Genomic DNA, 19,858 nt, shown 5'->3' with positions numbered 1-19,858 from the left:
AACATTATCTCTTGTCCCACTGTATGCAGGGGCGGATCCAGGGAGGACCGCAACCGGCGCACGCCCCCCTTTATTTTTTGTTGAAACAAAAGAAAGAAAAAGAAAAAAATGGGGGAGGGGTGCGTGCGCCCCCCCTTTAATATTGTAAACACGCCCCCTCTTTGCGGAATTCCTGGATCCGCCCCTGGTATGTGTATTTGGTAAACACCTATGACATTTAAAATTCTTTTTTACAATTTTATTTTTTTGCTTGTATCCGGTTTTGATAAAACTTCTTCAGGTCTATTCATCTGGTTTCACTCTATCCGTATGGTTTTGGAATCACACTTTGAAGGGGAAGGGGTTTTCCCTACTGCAAGCTGGCCTGGAATGATGTCTATAGGAAAGTGTGGAGTCCATTAAGGAAATTCTGGAGAAATTCTGGCACATGAGGATCGACCAGAGAAATCCCCCCCCCCCCCCCCCCCCCCCTACCGATTCTTCTGCAAGTCAGGATATATGAGAGGAGACCGTGACTGCTAGGGAAAAAAAATGGTCTGGATTTTAGGTCAAAGGTGGCAAAACTCCCCCCCCCCCCCCCCCCACCCCGTTATTATGGACCTCCTTTTCCCTGGAATGACTTCTAGAGAGTGATGTTAAGCAGAAGTTTCACTGTTAAAAGTGTGGATTTCAGTACCATGAAGGTGCCCATCAAGTCTCTGACTTTGTACTTGTGGAGTGTGGGGGGGGGGGGGGAAGAGGGGTAGTGCTGCTGAATTACGTACTTGGTGTTATTCAGTGCTTGGGAATTTATTAACCCGTTGAGGATGGACTGATTTTGCTGTAACACACATTTCCCATAGATGTCTGCCCGAGTATTCTTGGGACTTGTCTTCAACGGATTAAGTGAAACTTAGATCAAGAGGAGACTCGGCCACACATCACATGTAAGGGAAGGGGTAGACAACTTTCAAAAGCCTTTACTCTAACAACATACAACCACCAGACACTGTGGCATACAGTGCCTTTAGAGACATGCATACACTTCTAACAACCATTCATTGTGCAGGAACAAACTGCCTAACTGTAAGCTTGCATGTAAATGCCTTGGCAAGAAGCACAAAGAGTTACCAACATTTGTGGGCGTGTCTCCCTGGACAGCAAGCCACACCCGAGGGGGTGTGGCTTGCTGTCCAGGGGAGTGATAGGCTAGTGCTCTGAATATCTAATGAGGTTCACGTTTAAGGTGAGAGGGATTAGTTGATTTCAGATGCAGAAAAATGAATTTGAGCGAGCAGCTATATCAAAACATATCTTAATGAATGAGGTTTATATCAGTCAATGTATTCAGACAAATGATGGCATGTTATATGCCGTTTCAGTGCTTACTGGAATAGACCCAAAGATTGAATTAAATGTCAGAGAGATATTGGAAAGATTGAGCTGAGTTTACCCAATGATCTAGCAGAGACCTAATGTTGGATTTTGTGATATTGCATGGTGGTTGATGTTTTTAACCATTGTCTCCTTATCCTTTTTCTCTGAATTTTTTTCAGTCAATATTTCCAGATCATCTCCGGCTGGTTCCTGTTATTTTCACGACAGTGTCTATGCCAGGCCTGTGTATTATGAAGGCCATGAAAAGTATCATGGGTTGAAGAATTCAAGAACTGTGACCATGGTATAATGGAGGCTGTATAGAATAGTGCTCAGGATTCTTGGAAAGTGACGATTCTTCATTTTTCTCTCCCCTTTCCTTCCCACAATTCCTCATTCCCAACCTCCATCTCCCCTTCCCACAATGCTTGCCCACATCCTGTCCCAGATACCAGCCTGTGACCGTCTCTTCGGCGACCCCTGCTTCACCCGGCGCCACTACCTCTCTGTCTACTACACCTGTCGGCGGCACCCAGCAGTCAAGCACCCCCGCCTGCCATACAGGAAGGTCATCTGCCAGGACCATCCGGTCATGCTCAACTGCAGGGGTGGCTACATCAACGTCCTGACCGCCAGCTACGGACGGTCAGCTGGACGAGAGGTGAGCAAGGGGAAAGATCTGGGTCTTGACAGGGGGGCGGGGATTTTGAAGTTATCTTTTTGATGTTGGAAACGGGGTTCAAGAAAGGGAACTTACAGAAACTGTTGATGTCATGGAAACATCTCATTAAGGTTTTGGTCAAATTAGTTCACTTTGTAACAGCCAGTGATATCATCGCAATTTTGACAAGATTAAATCAGGGTCGTCATTATGATTCTTTTTCATTTCACCAATAAATAAACAATTATCAAATCTGGTGAGGTGCTTAGGATCAGAAATAAATAACTTGACTGTAGTCAGGACACAGTGCCTGTGTATTTTTTTTTCCTGACACAAGATGCTGCAGTCGGAGCATGAAATTCATATTCAGAGACGAAGTTGTGCTGAACAAATGATCACAAGGATTTGTATGCCCAAATCAGCAAAGACAAGTGAATGTACAGAAAGCTGGGAGACTACTGGTAATCGCAATAAATCAAACATGTCATCCTGTACTGGAGACATTAATATGAATCTCCGAAATCCAAGAAAAGACCAGTACATGAGGGAATTTTGAAGTTTCTAATGCTTTGCGCACATCTGAAAACTTACTAGGAAATGTTTCAGACATACTCTAATGATAGGAAAAGAAACGTCCTTTCAGTATAGAGATAGTTTTGTTCTAGTTATGATGTCTATTAAAAAGGTCCAAACTTTTGATCTTGGCAGAATCCTTGTTAGAGGCAAAAGCTAAAAAGTTTACCTTTAAATTTTACCATATATGTTCGTCATCATACCTCTGATTAAGATTCTACAAGGATTGAGATCTCAGGCCTCCTTTTACTCAATTGTAGTCAAATGGCTTGCTACTTTCCCAGTGGATAAAAAGGTCTCAGCAGCTTTTTTTTTTTTTTTTTTGTGCATTGTGATTTTGTGGCAGCATTTTACATGAGGAATCCTTTTTTGTTAAAGGACATACGATCTTGACCTACCAGTATTCATGACAGATGATGTACGTACATTCATTAATCTCTGTCTGTCTCTTTCTGCAATAGATATGTGCCCATGACAACATTGCCGATCAGTCGTGCCACGAACCAACCTCGAGGGCGGTTGTCATGAAGCTGTGTCAGGGTCACGAGAAGTGTGAGATCTGGGCCAACGCGCGGACCTTCCCCGACCCCTGCCCCAACACTTACAAGTACCTGGAGGTGCAGTATGAGTGTCTTGACTCCAAGCTCCTGTACTACACTGGTGCCTAGATGCCAGCAGGATTCGCTCCAACAAATCGTTCTCCTACCCTCCCCTTTTATCATCTTGTAAAAAGCACCAAAAAAATAAACATATACGACAGTTTCGCTTCTTGCGTATAATTTCCCCCAAAGCAGGTCTTCCATTCCATCTTTCAAGAGAAGCTGTTCCTTCTGATATCTCATGTCATAATGTAAACTGTTAAAGCTGTTATTTTTGCAATTTGACGCCAAGGCTATCTTGCAAGGGCACTAATGCCTGTCCATTCATGATATTATCGCGTGTTGTTGAATTTACGGTCCAGCGATGATTCACGAAATTCATGATGAATATTAAACCCTCATGAAAATAGCAGCTTTCACAGTATCCATTTTCTTCTTTCCTATTATCAGTTGTGGCTCACATTGCATGCAAACTAGTGTACATTCCACTTGATCAATTAAACAAGCATTTAATTCTCACATATGTGACTGATGTGCTAAATTCACAGAGCCACCAATGAATTCTATATCCTAACATGGTTTCAATAGGCAATTGCCATTAATATTTCAATCTGTTTTCCATCTTCCTTTTTATAGAGGTTTGTGAGTACCTTTGAGTGATTCGCCTCTCATATTGGCCAAGTCTTTTTGCTCGCTATCAATTATGAAACGCCATGAGTCGTTGAGTAATTCTAAACTTACTTCCATCTGTATATCCAGTTTCGCACACTTCAAACAGTTTTCTACGTGTGTTAGATTTGTCAGGGATTCATCCATCACCATGCATAGTACCTGATCTATCTGCCCCGAGTGCAGTGTCATCATGCACGGAGATCCTTAGGCCTTGTTTAATGGCTGCTTGCAGTTTGGAGAAACCCATCTGACGGGTAGATCGCAGATGGCAGGGTTCAACTCGCAGATTAATTTCTCAGCCATGCAAGGGTGGGGAGAACATACGATTTGAGCTTTGAATTAGAGGCAAAAGGATTGATAGGTACTGAAGTAGAATGATATCCAAACAATTTTCTCAACCTCATCCATCAATATCATATTTATGTATCACATAAAGAGAGCTTTTTGGCCCTTGTGTGTAACTAGTACATTGAACCCCGCAATACTTGGAACTCTCAGTATACCTACAGTACGTAATGATCATTTAGAATCAAAGGCAAGTTGTGTGTGTGTGTACTTTTTAAGTCACTTAGGGTACATGTAACCAAGACTATAGAAGCCTGTGTGCATGAATATTTTATCTCTTCACAGTAACATGAAGTCTATCAGACAACTTGTGCAGGCAAAGAAAGTGCACTGACATTGTAAACATACTGGAGAGCTGGAAAGTAGGAAGGAGAAATCGCTAAGTTAAATAAAAGTTTCCAGAGAGTAAAACACCTTTGCTGGATAAAACTTCAAATCCCCATTTCTGCAATTATGTTTGCTCGCAGTAAACGTCTTTCTATGACTCGTTAATATTCCCCCACTCCTAGTAAGATACCTCCTTGTCGAACTGTGTAACATCTGCTTCTATATCAACACTAGTAATAATTGTATAACCAATTTAGGTACATTGTGCAATAAAGAAATATGCCACAGTGCATATTGGTTCAAACGGATATATGGTTCAGTGTTTGGCTCTTCGCTATAAATCATATACTCAGCATAATGTTATGATATTTAATATGTTTTCTTTTACCCCCCTCTCTCTGCCTCTTCCCCCCCCCCCCCTTCTCTCTCTCTCTCTCTCCCCATTGTAATGTGACTCGCCAACATCAGGCTGATCAGGTTTTGTTTGGATTATTAAACAATTCCCCCCCCCCCCCCATCAAACATGCATACACTGATACACACGGGTAATTCCATGAAGTTGGGGCAGTGTCCATGTAGCATCGTGATATTTGAAAAATACATTTCAGCATAACTCAATATTAATGATGCTATACATTTATTGTTTGTAGGCTTTACATTTGCATTGAGGCCACACATTTTCCTGGAAATTTTGTGCCATTCAGACTCAATTATGATGAAGTTATTAAACAATATGTAACGGTGTCCTGTAGCATCGGGACGTGTCCATGTAGCATCGTGATATTTTAAAATTTGGTCCTAAGAGACAAATTATGGCAATTAGCTTGACCAAAATTTGATGCAATATGCATATTTACTAGATTAGTCAGATAGCAAAATATCTCAAATTTCCTGTACACAGTTTTAATTTTAAAAGAAAATTACAAAATGTATCACGATGCTACGCGGTGTCCTTTTTTTGTTACATTTGGTGGACACCGCGTAGCATAGTGACAAATTGTGTAATTTTCTTGTAAAAGTAAAACTGTGGATATGAAAGTTAAGATATTTAGCTATCTGACTAATCTAGTAATTATGCATATTATATCAAATTTTGGTCAAGCTAATTGCATTAATTTGTCTTTTAGGACCAGAGTTGAACTATCACGATGCTACATGGACACATCACGATGCTACAGGACACCGCTATATTTTTTAAAGATAACTTCATCAAAATTGAGTCTGAATGGCACAAAATTTCCAGGAAAATGTATGGTCTCAATACAAATGTAAAGCCTATAAACAATAAATGTATAGCATAATTAGTATTGAGTTATGCTAAAATGTAACACTTTGTGCCCCAACTTCATGGAATTACCCACACACACACACATACATACACCAATCCCACGAGGCTTTTATTTCTAGCCATATCCACATTCTGATATAAACAAAAACTTGAAAACTTATCCCAAGGTCAATTCACTTGTGACTCATGCGTCACTGTTGATTATTGATGCAAAGTTGTGATGAGAAAGAGTATGAGTTAGAAGCGAAGCAAAGACAGAAACACAAGGAAGGACACTAGGCGAGCAAAATACAGCGGAAAAAGAGCTAAAGTGCTTTTAAGCTCCTATCATGCAGTAATATGTGCATACTGATTGATATTGTGGTTTATTCTGATAAAACTGTCCATCTCAAAATGTGAGTTTTTTATGGCTGAAAATCCAGTTTTGTTTGTTTTTGTTTTTTGAGGTTTTTTTGTTTTTTTGTTTTTTGTTTTTTTTTGTAATGTGGGAAACGGCCTGTCAGACATGTGGGCTTGAGACAGACCCTGAGGTGTGAGTCTCACACCTAATGTGTGAGACTTGGTAGGTATGTTATTTGTGTGTTGTCTGTGTGTGTGACTGTGTGTGTGTCTGTCTCTCTGTGTTTGTGTGTGTGTCTGTGTGTGTTAATCTGCCAGCATAAAAACAAAGAAATCAGTAAAAGAATATGATAGTTGAAAGTAACTGTTCTTACCAATGGTACCAGGTACATGTAATGATAGTTACCTGTGAATAACTACTGGTACTAAATGAAGGGTTTATTTGCAAAAACCGATAAGTCCATTTTTGAAGATTATGAAGTACGATCTCTGTCATAAAGTACAAAATAATACCTTTTAAATGATATATTGGTCACAACATACAAAGGTATATTTTAAGTATATTTTAAGTTATGGTCAAAAGAAGCAAAAATGTTCTTATTATTCTCTTTATTTTCCTTGAACTTTAATCGCAAATATCTCCATTTCGCAAATATGACTTATCGGTTTTTGCAAACAAACTCTTCAAATACAGCATAGGCCTAGTACTAGGTACAGTGGACTCCCATTACAACAAAGTCCTCAGGACCGGCACTTTTCTTTCGTTATATGGAAATTTTGTTATAACCCAACAAATAAACAATAGAAAAACATGTACATATAGTGGATGACATTGCGGCCTTAATTTTTACTGCGTTGTAACCGAAGTTTTGTTATAACCATATCCGTTATAACGGGAATGCACTGTAATACAGATTGCAGGTAACTATTATCACCGCTGATTTGTTAAAGGACATAGGCCCAACCAATTACTCATGCACCAATGATTACTTATGAGACAACCACATTCCATAAAAACACAAACATTGAGAACGTCTGTAACTTACTCTCAAAATTTAATCAACAAACATATTCACTATAGTACTGCCATGCTCAAGAGGGTGAAAGGTCAAATACGATTGAACATGTGCACTTATGAATAAAGATCAATGAAAATACATAGAAGATACATAATGTACTTCATGCGAAAGAGTTTTCTACTATCATCAGAATTTAATAAAAGCCCAGATATTGTCTGGTATCTTTAAATATCACATGCATACACCCAATTATATGTCTGTATGGACATGTATTTGAAATACGAGAGGAAAATGGTTCCTTTGTGGACCCACATTGATTGGACCAAAATTATTCTTGACCGTCAATTTTGGTTATGCAACCATTTTTGTGTCTAGCCCGTACTCGGGAACGTATAACAATCTAATGGTATTTGTTATGTAAGTATGAAGGGGAAATTGATTATAAAAATCTTTTTTCTTTTTTTTTTAGCATTCTCCCAAAAGCTACCTTCGGGCTTTTATTCACTATTTTAATTATCACTATAGTTACAAGATCTATAAATTTGAAAGACTGAGAAAGAAGGGGGAAGCAGTGATCTAAAATATGGGAATACATACCATGTTTTATTTATGATTAAAATCGTAATATCAAGTGATAATCTTACACATAGTACTACGCATAAACTCCTGAACGACATGGCACTGGACGAACGACAAAGGAGAAGGAAAAAAAAGTGAAATAATTGAGAACACTCTATAATCATCGATATACTCTCTTTCTACATGTACCATTCCCTATATACTGCTGGAGAAAAAAAAAAGAATTGTATACAGGGATTCATTTTGAGCCGCAGCTCAACAAGAAGTGAACAACTTGTGTGTTTGCCGTCTTTGAAGGCAAATATATAGTTGTTAACGCACGCAGACACACGCTCCTACATGAAAACATCCCAAACCGATATGCACACACCATCTCTGAGAGGCAGTTGGCTCACACTTTGTATTATTTGCTTGCTTTGCCTCCCGTTTTAGTGAGGCGAATGTATAGGCACTTCCGGTATCTCTCGAGTTACCTTCACGGAAACAGTTTTTTAAAGTTTTGAAGTTAGAATGACAACAGCGTGGCTGCCAACACTCACACAGACCGATCGGGAAGAACGCGTGTGCTTTACAACCATCTCAATGGGCGAAGAATATTCCTGCAGTACAAAGATGTCTGCATTTCCTTGCCAGAACATACAATGATATCCAAATTCAACGAAGCACCCTGCAGAGAGGTTACTCCACAGCTTTTCATCAGCCTTGGGCGCATATCAATGCGACACGTCGGAGCACACATTAGTACGTATTAAATTTTGTGCAAGAAACAAGAAGTGATAGGCAGAATATGATTCACAAACATGGGAAATACCCTAGTGTTAAAACTTGATACATGTACTTGATTCAAGGACTACGAGTAGAGTTACATTTCCCATTGCTCGAGCCCAGTGACACTTCAGAATAATCTTTTCCACGCCAACGGTGGGTGTGGGACGGTTATCAATTTTGACGGAATGCCCAAACCGCCTCACCATTCGATATAAAGTTATATTTTACGGCGAGACGAGAGCGAATAAATATTCACGGACATACACTTTGTCACATCGTAAATGTTTTCTCTGCGTACAATACAAGAGTAAAAAAAATGCATAATGTAAACTTACCCTGTTTGTGCTTTTTGTATCAGCTTCGAATCGATATTTATTCATTTACATGAATATGTTTCAAATAGAATTGTGGATTCCAAATCGCAGACCAGAGATTTTTTTCTTTCCAGATCATGGGTGAACTTTCATCTTGGCAAGAGGACTCACATGTGCGATATGACAAGCCAGTCATTATTCATGTGAGGAATTTACATACCCTGCCAGATTGGTTTTTTTTTTCAAATTTTTCTGAATGCTAAAGTGTGCTACAATATAGTCCTAATGAAAATATACTTACATACAATGTACAGAAGTCTGGGAGTTTTTGTTATCTACAAAGCGTGCTTTCGTGAATTTTTTTTTTCATTTTTATCACTGAATATCAAATTGTGACCTCTATTCATAATTCCATCATTTAAAAGCATATGCTTTTTTATTAAACACACATTTTTGAGCAACTCACAAACTATATTTCCGCTTTCCCTTTTCACACATATCTTGTCTCTTTTTCAATAACTCAAGAGTACTATTGTCGGGATGTTACAAAATACAGTGTAACGTATATCTCTCATTTGTGAAGACCAATTCCAATCAAAACAGCAACAATCAGATAAGATACAGTGTAGCTACCAAGGTCGAAACTTCTGGTGTAGATGAGAAATTCCTCAATATATATCTACAAAATATCTACGGCTAAATAATATGAAACTAGGCCACACACTATCACAAAAAGAAGACACAATTATTCAGACGAGTTTGTTGTTTTCTTCCTCATACAGAGTTTAGAATGGGGTCAGCTTTAACTCCAAAATAATTGATGTTCTCTAAGCGATGAAAAAATCGGCTAACCATTCACAAGTCGTGTTTAGTTTACCTTGGGATCTTGGCACAGTAAATAAAACCGAAAAATCACAGGTACTTTTTCGTGCTTATTCCTCTTCTCTCTATCATAATACTCGCAAATGAGGCATCTGCGGAAACAAAAATTATATTGTTGTTCTTATTTTCTAGCTTATAAGTTTCTCAGAAAATTGCTGTTTGGGTGCGCAAGCACACAAACTGTAAAAACTTATTCGAACTTTGGTCCTTGTAGGTATTTTCACAAGTATTTCACATTATTTGAGAAAATTGTGCGGATGATATTTTTGTTGTGCATTTCGTTTGACAAGACTCATGATTCCACCACGAAAGAGTATTATACCTCTTTGCCATCTTAATCACACGGACGTGCTCAACTTTCACTTCTATGCTACAATGTTTCTCACACACATACTGTACTCTTTTTAAATGATTTTAACCAGGAATTCTGTTTTTTAACGTTATGAATATACATCAAATCATGAGAAAGCATAATCTTCCACCGCATATTTTTTTGTACAATAAAAGTATAAGTACATGTTGAATGCAAGGTTGCTCCCAAATTATCGATTAGTTTGTCCCAATAAAACTATTTGAAACGGCCAATTTCACTCTCGCAAAAACAGTAACAATAAAGAAATAACCGCGTAATTTTGGATGTTTTTGCTTGTGTGTATGTGTGTAAGTCGCGAAAGGATTGTCGCTCTAAACCTTCCTGGACACCTCAGCGGTATGTATTGTGTTGCTTTTTTTTTTTGGCGCGAAATGCAGACAAATCCCGATTATTGGCCATAACTCATTTCAAGCTATATCCATTTCGCTTCTTTTTTTCCCCTCTCTCTCTCTCTCTCTCTCTTCCTTTTTTTTTTCTCTCTCTCTAACACACACACATATACACACACACTCACACACACGCTCTTTCACTCGTTGGCGCGCTAGCTCCAACTAATTCGTGCGTCCCCTTACAGAGTGTTTGTGAGGTTTTTTTTCTTTCTTTCTATCTTTGTCGTCTGCCCATTCACATATTATTTTGCTCTCTATTTTTTTTTCACAGCAACAGTTTACAGGAAGTATAGACTCGATGGTAATCCTGAGAAATTCCCCGTTGAAAGACGGCCACAGCAGACGACGCCGATTGATTTGTGTCACGTGACCGAGCAGCGTTACGCATGACTGACATCAACCTCCACGTAAGACGTTCTGTGAAAAGGAAAGGAAAAACAATAATACAAATTTGATATTCTGATATCACGATTTTATCGGCAACTCCTCTAAGGAATGTTACCTTCAACTCGAGCTTCAACTTGATAATGGCGACACTAATAATAATCAATAAAAATCACAATAGACATTACTGAATAAAACAATCATCGTTATCATCATTGAAATATTCAAATACGTGTAATGAAATGATTTAATTACTCATTTCATTCATGCATTATGCTTCAGTGGCGGATCCGCGGGGAGCGCATCGCCCCCTCCCCCTTGTTGTGTGTGTGTGTGTGTGTGTGTGTGTGTGTGTGTTAAAACACAAGAAATAAACTGAAAAAAATGGGGTGTAGGGGTGCGTGCGCCCCCCCCCCCCCCCTTTAATTTTGTAAAGGCGCCCCCTCTTTACGAAATTCCTGGATCCGCCCTGTACTTTGCTCCTTCTCTCGAAATAGCACTGATGGTTACTTGGCTGGACACTGAAATAGCACTGTATATTTTCCTTGGAATGCCCCCAGCGTATCTTCCCGTTTCATGTAAATGAAAATGAGGCCATGCGCACATTCGATATTGACAGTTGTACATACTGGTACATTTTCACAAAAGCTCGTAACTATAATCCAGCAACCAAACTGTTTTGCCATTTTTTGCAACATCACTTCCTCAAATGACAATATTGCATCTAGAGTTAATACTTCCTGAAGAAACAAACCGCAACGTAGACTTGATACGTTGCTTATACCGTAACTTTGGCATCACTTTCAAAACACTTTGATATCTACGTGAATACTGGCCAAATCCGCAGATAATTATGTACGCACGTGGCAGAATGAGATTAAAACAAAACAAAACGCCCCGTCATCCATAAATTATATTACTGTAATTATGTAATGATGTTAGTTTTCTTTGCGGCAGTCATTGTTGGGCTACTGACGCGTTATGCTACGAATCGCTCAAAATTACATTGTCATTTCTTTTTTCTCAAAACGGCACCACCAGTAACGGGAATCAAATGATCAGGAGATGGGTTCCTTATTCGTTTAAGTAAATCCTATTTATGTGCCAATTACGGCGAATCTCTTATGGGATAATCATCAGTCTCTACACACATCGAAGACAGCCATAAGCGTTGCCAATCGTAGAAGTAAAATCAAGAAACATGTACAGTTTACATGTACGTGGGCTTTTCAAGAGTTATACTTGCAAATTTCCTATTACTTTCGAATGATATTTTCTGCCGAATATACAAAAGTAATTTCACCTATATTATCATGATATGGAGTTCCGTTTTGAACTGCGCTACATACCTTTTGTCAGTAAACGTCATTAATACCCAGTTTGTTTGTGTTTTTTTTTAAATAAATCTCTAGGACTTTGCTCAAGATGTGAAGGACATTACGATCTTGCAGGTTTTTAGAAAAAAGAAAGATATGATTATTCTTGAATTAGCTCCGTGAAAAAAAAAAATACTTCTGACAATTTCAGCGCAAGACAAACGCATTGATATTTGACTACCTTAACCTTGCGGCAAAATAATACCAATCAGCGGCTGTGATGTGTTAAAGATCTGCTGACAAAAGAGCTTCTTCTACCATTTTGGTAAGCATATACACTTACTCGATGCCTTGAGGTGAAAATAACTTGCTAACTGTATTTAAGGGCTACTTTATAATCACGGGGGCTGGGATCTCATCAAATTTTAACGTGGGGGAGGGGAAATGACAGAGGGAATGCATATCAACAGAAGGTCCGGGTGAAAACTAGTGACCCGGAAGTTATTCCTCACCCGTGGTACTTCCACCAGAGAAGAGCTCCGAAGGCGGTGATGGTCATCAATATAAGCAGCGTGGCCAGAATGGTCAGTGCCACTTGACCGCGGGACAAACCTGGAGTGGGAAACGAACAAACAAAGTTAAGATAATGGACCTTTTTCATAATGAATAGCAAAGACTTTGAACAAGAAATAACCCCAATAGGGATTGAGTGTCAACCTGAAATGGGTGACGAAAGTGGCTATATATAAACGCGTTCCTGGGAGCTAGGAAGGTGCGGGAGGATGAGACCGTTGGGAAAAGGGCGGGGAACGGAGAAACAAAGGTCTATATACAGTACGTCTAAAGTGATGAGATAATGAGATAATTTAATAATAATTGTACATTTTATTAACCATCTTATTACCATACTCGGAGCTCAGATACACGCATACACGCACACAAAATGGAAAGAAATGACATACTCGGAAAGACAAAGACATGAGACAAAACCGTAAAAAGTACCCCAAAAAATACAAAGATGAGGAGGAGGAGAAAGCATAGAAAAGAATAAAGAAGAAAAAAGATGACGTATAAGTGTTGTGTTAAAATGCTACAAGAGGAAGAAAAAGAAAAAGAATAAGTCGTGGCACAATATCAATAGTAACAGAACTAGTAGTACGGTAGCGCAAGTAGTACTACAAGTAGTAGTAGTAGTAGTAGTAGTAGTAGTAGTAGTAGTAGTAGTAGTAGTAGGCCTAGTAGTAGTAGTAGTAGTAGTAGTATGAATAATAGTAGTAGCAACAGCAGTAGTATTAAAAGTATAAATAGAAGTAGGAGTAACAGTAGTAGTAGTAGCAGTAGTGGTAGTAGCAGCAGAAGTAGTGGTAGTAGTAGTAGTAGTAGTAGTAGCAGTAGTAGTAGTAGCAGTAGTAGTAGTAGTAGCAGCAGCAGTAGTAGTAGTAGCAGCAGGAACAGCAGTAGTAGTAGTAATAGTAATATAGGTATAGTAGTAGTAGTAGTAGTAGTAGTAGTAGTAGTAGTAGTAGTGGTAGTAGTAGTAGTGGTAAAGCAGTAGTAGCAATAGTTGTAAAAGATGCAGGTTGGAAAAAAAAAAAGAAATCTAAACAAATCAATTAGAGAGGGACAGAATATAACCAAGAAACCATAGGAGAGTTGTCTGAAAGTATACATTCATACATACATACAGACAGACAGATAGACGTACCTTCATCTACAACATCTTCATCTTCATCATCATCACCTCCCATGTGTGTGTCGTTATCACCACCTTCGTTATCGCCTTCGTGACCGTCACCGTCTCCCATTGGAGTGGTGGCCGGGCCCTCGCTTCCCATCATGGCTGTCGAACCGCCAGCGCCCATGGTCGGGGCATTGGTACCATACATCGGCATCGACGGGCTCTGGGTGGGGGCCATACTCGGCGTCGCAGCGGCAGGAGTTGAGGTAGGTACAGGTGTGGGGTCGCATCTTCCCTCGGTCCCCGACCACGTGCCGGACTCGCAGGTGCGCACTTCGCTGCCACTGAGGGTGAAACCTGGGTCGCAGCTGTACGTGGCTGTCGTCTCGACAACCTCAACGTCTCCGTTTGCTGGGGGAGCTAGGGCGGGGCAGTTTGCCGGCTGTTGCGTAGTTGCTGCAGAAGAAATAGTCAAAGAGTTTTTCAGTTGAATCTGATCTTTATTACTAGTATTAAAGAAATAAACACAAATATTGACTGCATGAACACCAGCAAGAAGAGCAATGAACCAGAAATAGTATAACACTCGAGTCTCGCGCCTCTATCATTGTACGGTTTCATTCAGCAAATTATTTCAGCAGTTTCATGTTTCAAGGCTAGCATGCCTGTACAGTGACGGAGCATTAAACTGCACATTACTTGAATATGAAACCGTTCCGAAGCAAATAATTTTCACACAACAATAGATATGTAATATACTCTTAAATGAATCCAACAAGAATTGGAACGTACCAGCATTCCCACTGATTCCCATTAATCAGTTACTAGCCATCCCCTTTAATCACATTTCATACATTCCACACAAGGTCTAAATATAATAATGGAGAAGGACGCTTGGTGATAATTCCTTCCTTACAACGATCGAGTTTGTTGAAGGGAATATTATCTGCTTATCCAACAGAAATATTATTTCCTGTCAGAGATTCTATTTCTATTTTGGGCACATTTTCGTCATTAATTCTCTCGCCGGATCAGTATGAAGAATACACAATAATAAGAACATTAAGGATTTCAAACAGTAGTCCCGTCACCCAAACTACGATGAGCTTAATTATTAACCTCGTTTGAAGGTCATGAGTGATTTGATTTAATTAGTTGGTCAGGTGGTTGAGGGAAAAAACTTGGTCTTTGGCTTGCTCCGAGCGTGGACCTACCTCTGTAAGTCCATGCTCCGAGGTATAGAACCCGATTATCCATAGGACCCTTGGTCGTTTAAAGGGGTAGTATATACTTTTTGTTGATATGGGTATTCGGGTTTTTCGTTTTTTGCAAGATATACTGTAATTAGAAACCTCATGTATGAAATATTAAAGAGCAGACGATTCTAAGAGGAAGTAAAAGTTTGTTTGATGAAAATTGGTTTTGAAATGACTGAGATATTCAAAGACAAAGAAGTCTTAAAAGGTGGGTCACATCTTTTATCAAGACGACTTTGTTTTGCTTTGTTTTTTTAGATATCACATCCATTTCAAAGCCGATTTTTCATCAAATTAACTTTTATTTCCTCCTAGAATCGTCTGCTCTTTAACATTTCATATAAGATGTTTATAATCATCTCGCAAAAGACTATAAAACCTAAATGACAATCCCCATCTGAACTAAACCTATAGCGCCTTGCATTGGGTGTAAAATTACTACAAAAGACAGAGTACTAGTATGTGCAAGGAGGGATAACCAGGGATGTGGGAACCATCTCCCTGGTATAACACGACACCGCCTCAGTGCAAATCCCAAGATTTTATTTTGTTTTTGTTTGTTTGGTTGTTGTTTTTTTTTTTCATTTTGATTTTTTTTTTTTCGGGAGGTGGGTCACATTCATGATATCAACTTACAAAGGTGTTGACACGTAAATTAGGTCCCGATTCTAATTTCCCAAAATACAAAAATATGTGGCGGTTTGCACTTCTATTAGTTAGTCAAGTTCCCTTGAAAAGTTGAGTATCCCTCCCCATCCTTCCTTATGGCACTTGATATCACCATCAATTTAAAAGAAATGTCTAATTCAATTTTCATATTTTCAAAATGTCCCTCAATTCAGTTCGAGCTATTGCCACGTAGATTATTGACTAATCAAATTAGCCGGGTTTTGTGATGCTATATTTTGTAAAATGTTTATAGGTCGTCCTGCTGTCGCCGTACGATTAAATTATCAGATTTTGGTATAAATGATGTAAATGAACTGCATGCGACTTGATTCCAAAACACTTTTTTCCAAAACATAGAAGTTGACAAATAAAGACATCCTGTAAAACATATTCAGAATGAAATAACCACCTTTGCTTGTTCACTTCAGCAGCATGAAGTCACTGTATCAAAAGGGTTTTCAAATCAACCCTAAAAAAAAAATTCTTCAAGTCAACCCACGTGTCCCTCGAGCACTCCAACCGCACAATTTACTCTTGCAGATGCTCTTGAAAAGGCTATGTGTGCATCCCTGCCCTTCCATTTATCAGCGTAGGCTACATTGTTCGGTTGTGTGCTGAAAGAATTAGCAAACGCCGATTATCAAAGCCATTGATATCTTGAAATCGCCATGCCTTCTTGCACCAACGTCCGAGTCGTTTGATTGGACTTTGTACCCGGTGAATAGCCCCCCACGCTATACCATTGTCCACTCGGTTAGGCTTTCAGAAGAATGTGACCAAAGAGGTGCCGAAGTCAATTCGAAGTGATCAAGCATGTCCCGTATAAAGATCGACATACGCAGTCATCTCGCATTGGCAGATCTGCAGGGGCCGTTTCATAAAGATTGATCGTAGGATTATCTTACGATTGATGCGATTAAAAAAAAAAAGTTACTCTCGAACTGCTATGAAATATGTGCTTTAAATCCAGCTGAAGTATCTTTATAAAACAGACTTACGATTAGTATTGATTGCATCTTATGCTCGATTAACTGAGTTACTCTCAATAAATCAGGCGTAAGATCAATCGCAAGTCTTTATGAAACAGGCAACAAAATCCATATGTGTGTACGTTATGTTTTTTCTCTCTCTTTCTAATGGGGGGGGGGGCGAATTCATCGTGATCTGCATCCACGATTGTAATAGCTGAGTATTAACTATATCACTAATGCTTGTCTGTATATAACTTTGATGAAATGGGATGTGAAGCAAAAATATTTATGTGGATCGAGTGAATGCAGCAGTAACAGTAGAACACATGAGTGAAAGTTTGAGGACAATCCGACAATCTGTTGAAAAGTTGTGAATTTCTTTTAAGTTTCGGTGCCGCCATCGCTGCATGGATGAGAAGACTCCAACCGATATTCTAAATCTGTAAAGTTGATTTTTTGGTGATCAACTCGTTTTCCTCCGAAATTCTGAAATCCCCACAGAATTTGCACAACACCACATCGGATGACTGACGTGTTTTGCTTCCAAATGTTTATTTTTTTTTTCACAGCAGCACTGTCCATGAAAAATAGGTGGTATTGCGATTATAGGTGGCCCATATATCGTATGTAACCCATATAAGTTAGTTGTTAACGTCACATAGCGACAAGGAGAAAAGTCGAATTGCGGTACTTCTTTTTTTTTTTTTATTCCTCAACACCAAAGGTGACGAAATTTGATCTGCTAATTACCAGTCATTCGTCTCAAATTACAGAACAATACTGCTCTCCATCATAGCCGTAAAATTAAGTCATGAGAGAAAAAGACTACTGATACACCTCTTCCTTCTTAGAAGCCTCGAAGTAGCCTTGACTATCTTCATCCTCCCTTCCCGCCATCTTCTTTGAAAATACATTGATAGTAAACTAAAGCAGACTCTGTAGCGCCAGCAAGGAAATTGATGACTTCAGTACATCCGAAGCGAGAGTATTAAACTTGTTCATGTACACTTTACAGAACTTCACATCCCTCTCCATTAAAAAAAAAAGCGTGTGAACGGAATCGCATTTTAACACATCTGTGAGTAGGATTGAATGGGAATACACAAGGGAAACTAGACCAATACTTCAAGTCGAGTTTCAGATAAGAGTTGTAGCAAAGAATACAAACGGCTCATTACGTAACTTCATCTTAGATGTGCCTGGTAACATTACCCGTATTACAGCGGTCAAACCGGCGTTTATCTAATCAATGTATATGACTTTACCGGTACCACACTTTGCATTCTTGCGCATGATTATCCCTGACCAGTGCTACTTTTAAAACACCTTCTTTCGTTCGATGAAGTTTTCATTTGCGAGGGTCCACAGTTTATTGTGAATTCGACAATCTTTGACTCTTCTGATGCAAGAAATGATACATGTTAAGGATATTATTAAAAAAAAAAACAGCTATTGGGAATTTTGACATAATTCTTTCATTCACTATTATTCTATCATGGTGACACCTGTCACAGTCGGAGTTTCTCACATTAAAAAAAAAAGTGCGTGAATGAAATACATCATGGTATAGGGGAATACACAGACGAACAAAGGGAAAGCTATATAGCTATACCTGAAATCTTTACTTGTAAATTCAAACACGAAGGGTCTCTCTTGAGAACGTACCAATATCCCCCACCCTCTCTCTCTCAAAAAAAAAGAAACAAATATATAAAATTGTGGCATGAGCTCAGCGCAATCAGAACGGATGCACATTATTGAATAGTAGTTAATACAAAAACGTTAGAGATCAGTGCAAATGCAAAAAAAAAAAAAAGATTCTTGTTTGAAGGGGAAAATCAAGTATAGGAGCTGACGCTCCTTCCGTGGTACTAAGTGTAAATGGAAAGTCATTTTTTTTTTTTTGCGAAATAATGATAACTACACGTACGTGTAGATCTGGTCACATTATGACGAGATAAATGATACGCATGGGTCTCACATTATTCGCCAATGATCGCTATCTTAGAAATCGGGGGTCGCACAAAATATCATGAGAGAATGTCGTATCTAAGCTATCTTGGCAAATACAACTTGATAATGTGCACCAGACGATGTATATACGTGTACTTGTTACAAGAGTCATCAAACAATACGTACTTTGAGCGACAGCTAATGATGCCAAGCAGACGACGAGGACGATCACGTGATGAAACTCCATCTTTGACTCAGTAAGGTGATTCAACCTGAGTGATGGAAAAATGAAAAAACAAACAAGCAAACATGAATAAATAGATATAGATACATAGAAACATAGATATCAAATACGAGGCATTAAATAAATTATGAACAGTTATACACTGTACATGTATATTCTCCAGACAGACCGACAAACGTTGTGCATGCGTGCTTATGTTCGTAGATTCATAAATGACATTGCGACCTCCACGGGGGAGAGCGATGGGTCCGGGGTGACTAAACATGTGGTACAGGCTCTTCAACTAGGATCATGTCTGATATGTCCTGGCACCTCGTCCCAAATTTGAATCGCTGAAAGCAGGCGGGTGAAACACGTCGGCTGAACGGTGCATAATATTCATTGTTGTAATGGTGCTTCCTCACCACCAGTTTATCTCATCAACAAAATAGTGCCTATAGTTTTCAAGAATAAGAAAAATCATCACACATTCCCAAACTATAGTATTTCACGTTGGAAGATGGAAAAGCAGAGAGGATCATAATATTACTGATCGTTTCTGTCATAGACTGTACAAACACATTACAGCTTTCTGTCATAATAACGATCACATCACGCGCTCCAATTAAAACAAACCTTTCCTTGGATAGAATGCATGTATAATGTAGTGCACTTCACTTTTCAGTTGGTTTTTGTGGGTGATAGCCTCAGCTAAATTTTACATGTTTTCTGAAGACAGTATAAACAGCCAGGTCAAAGCATAACTATACCAGGGAGGTCACCTCTCTGACTATATACACAGCCCAGTCGCTGCACGGCGTCTGGTCGGGCTATAGTCAAAGCAGAGGAGAGATAATGGCAAGAACAGCCCCATGATGCAGTAATGTATGTATTAATCCATTCTTTTAGCCTGAACAAATTCTG

At 39.0% G+C, this 19,858-nt stretch overlaps 2 protein-coding genes across 2 annotated transcripts in view; one reads left to right on the top strand and one right to left on the bottom strand.

Annotated features, from left to right (window-relative positions):
* The window catches only part of LOC139722374 (uncharacterized), an 89,908-nt gene extending 86,650 nt beyond the window's left edge, over positions 1 to 3,258 (top strand). The window contains exons 52-53 of the mRNA XM_071633681.1: positions 1,805 to 2,017; positions 3,052 to 3,258. Coding sequence (XP_071489782.1) covers positions 1,805 to 2,017; positions 3,052 to 3,258 — 420 coding nt within the window. The remainder of the gene's footprint in view (positions 1 to 1,804; positions 2,018 to 3,051) is intronic.
* Positions 3,259 to 10,589: 7,331 nt separating this feature from the next.
* Positions 10,590 to 14,077, bottom strand: LOC139722392 (uncharacterized). The gene is made up of 3 exons (XM_071633699.1): positions 13,890 to 14,077; positions 12,697 to 12,796; positions 10,590 to 10,901 (listed from the first exon to the last, which is right to left on the bottom strand). The coding sequence occupies exons 1-3, from the start codon at positions 14,074 to 14,076 to the stop codon at positions 10,865 to 10,867; spliced, it is 324 nt and encodes a 107-aa protein (XP_071489800.1). The 5' UTR covers position 14,077; the 3' UTR covers positions 10,590 to 10,864.
* Positions 14,078 to 19,858: the final 5,781 nt, after the last annotated feature.

Source organism: Diadema antillarum, unplaced genomic scaffold, assembly GCF_040938485.1.
Source record: "Diadema antillarum isolate AM-2024a unplaced genomic scaffold, OU_Dant_1.0 scf00000164, whole genome shotgun sequence".
Classification (NCBI taxonomy): domain Eukaryota; kingdom Metazoa; phylum Echinodermata; class Echinoidea; order Diadematoida; family Diadematidae; genus Diadema; species Diadema antillarum.
This window is presented reverse-complemented; position numbering and strand designations above follow the sequence as displayed.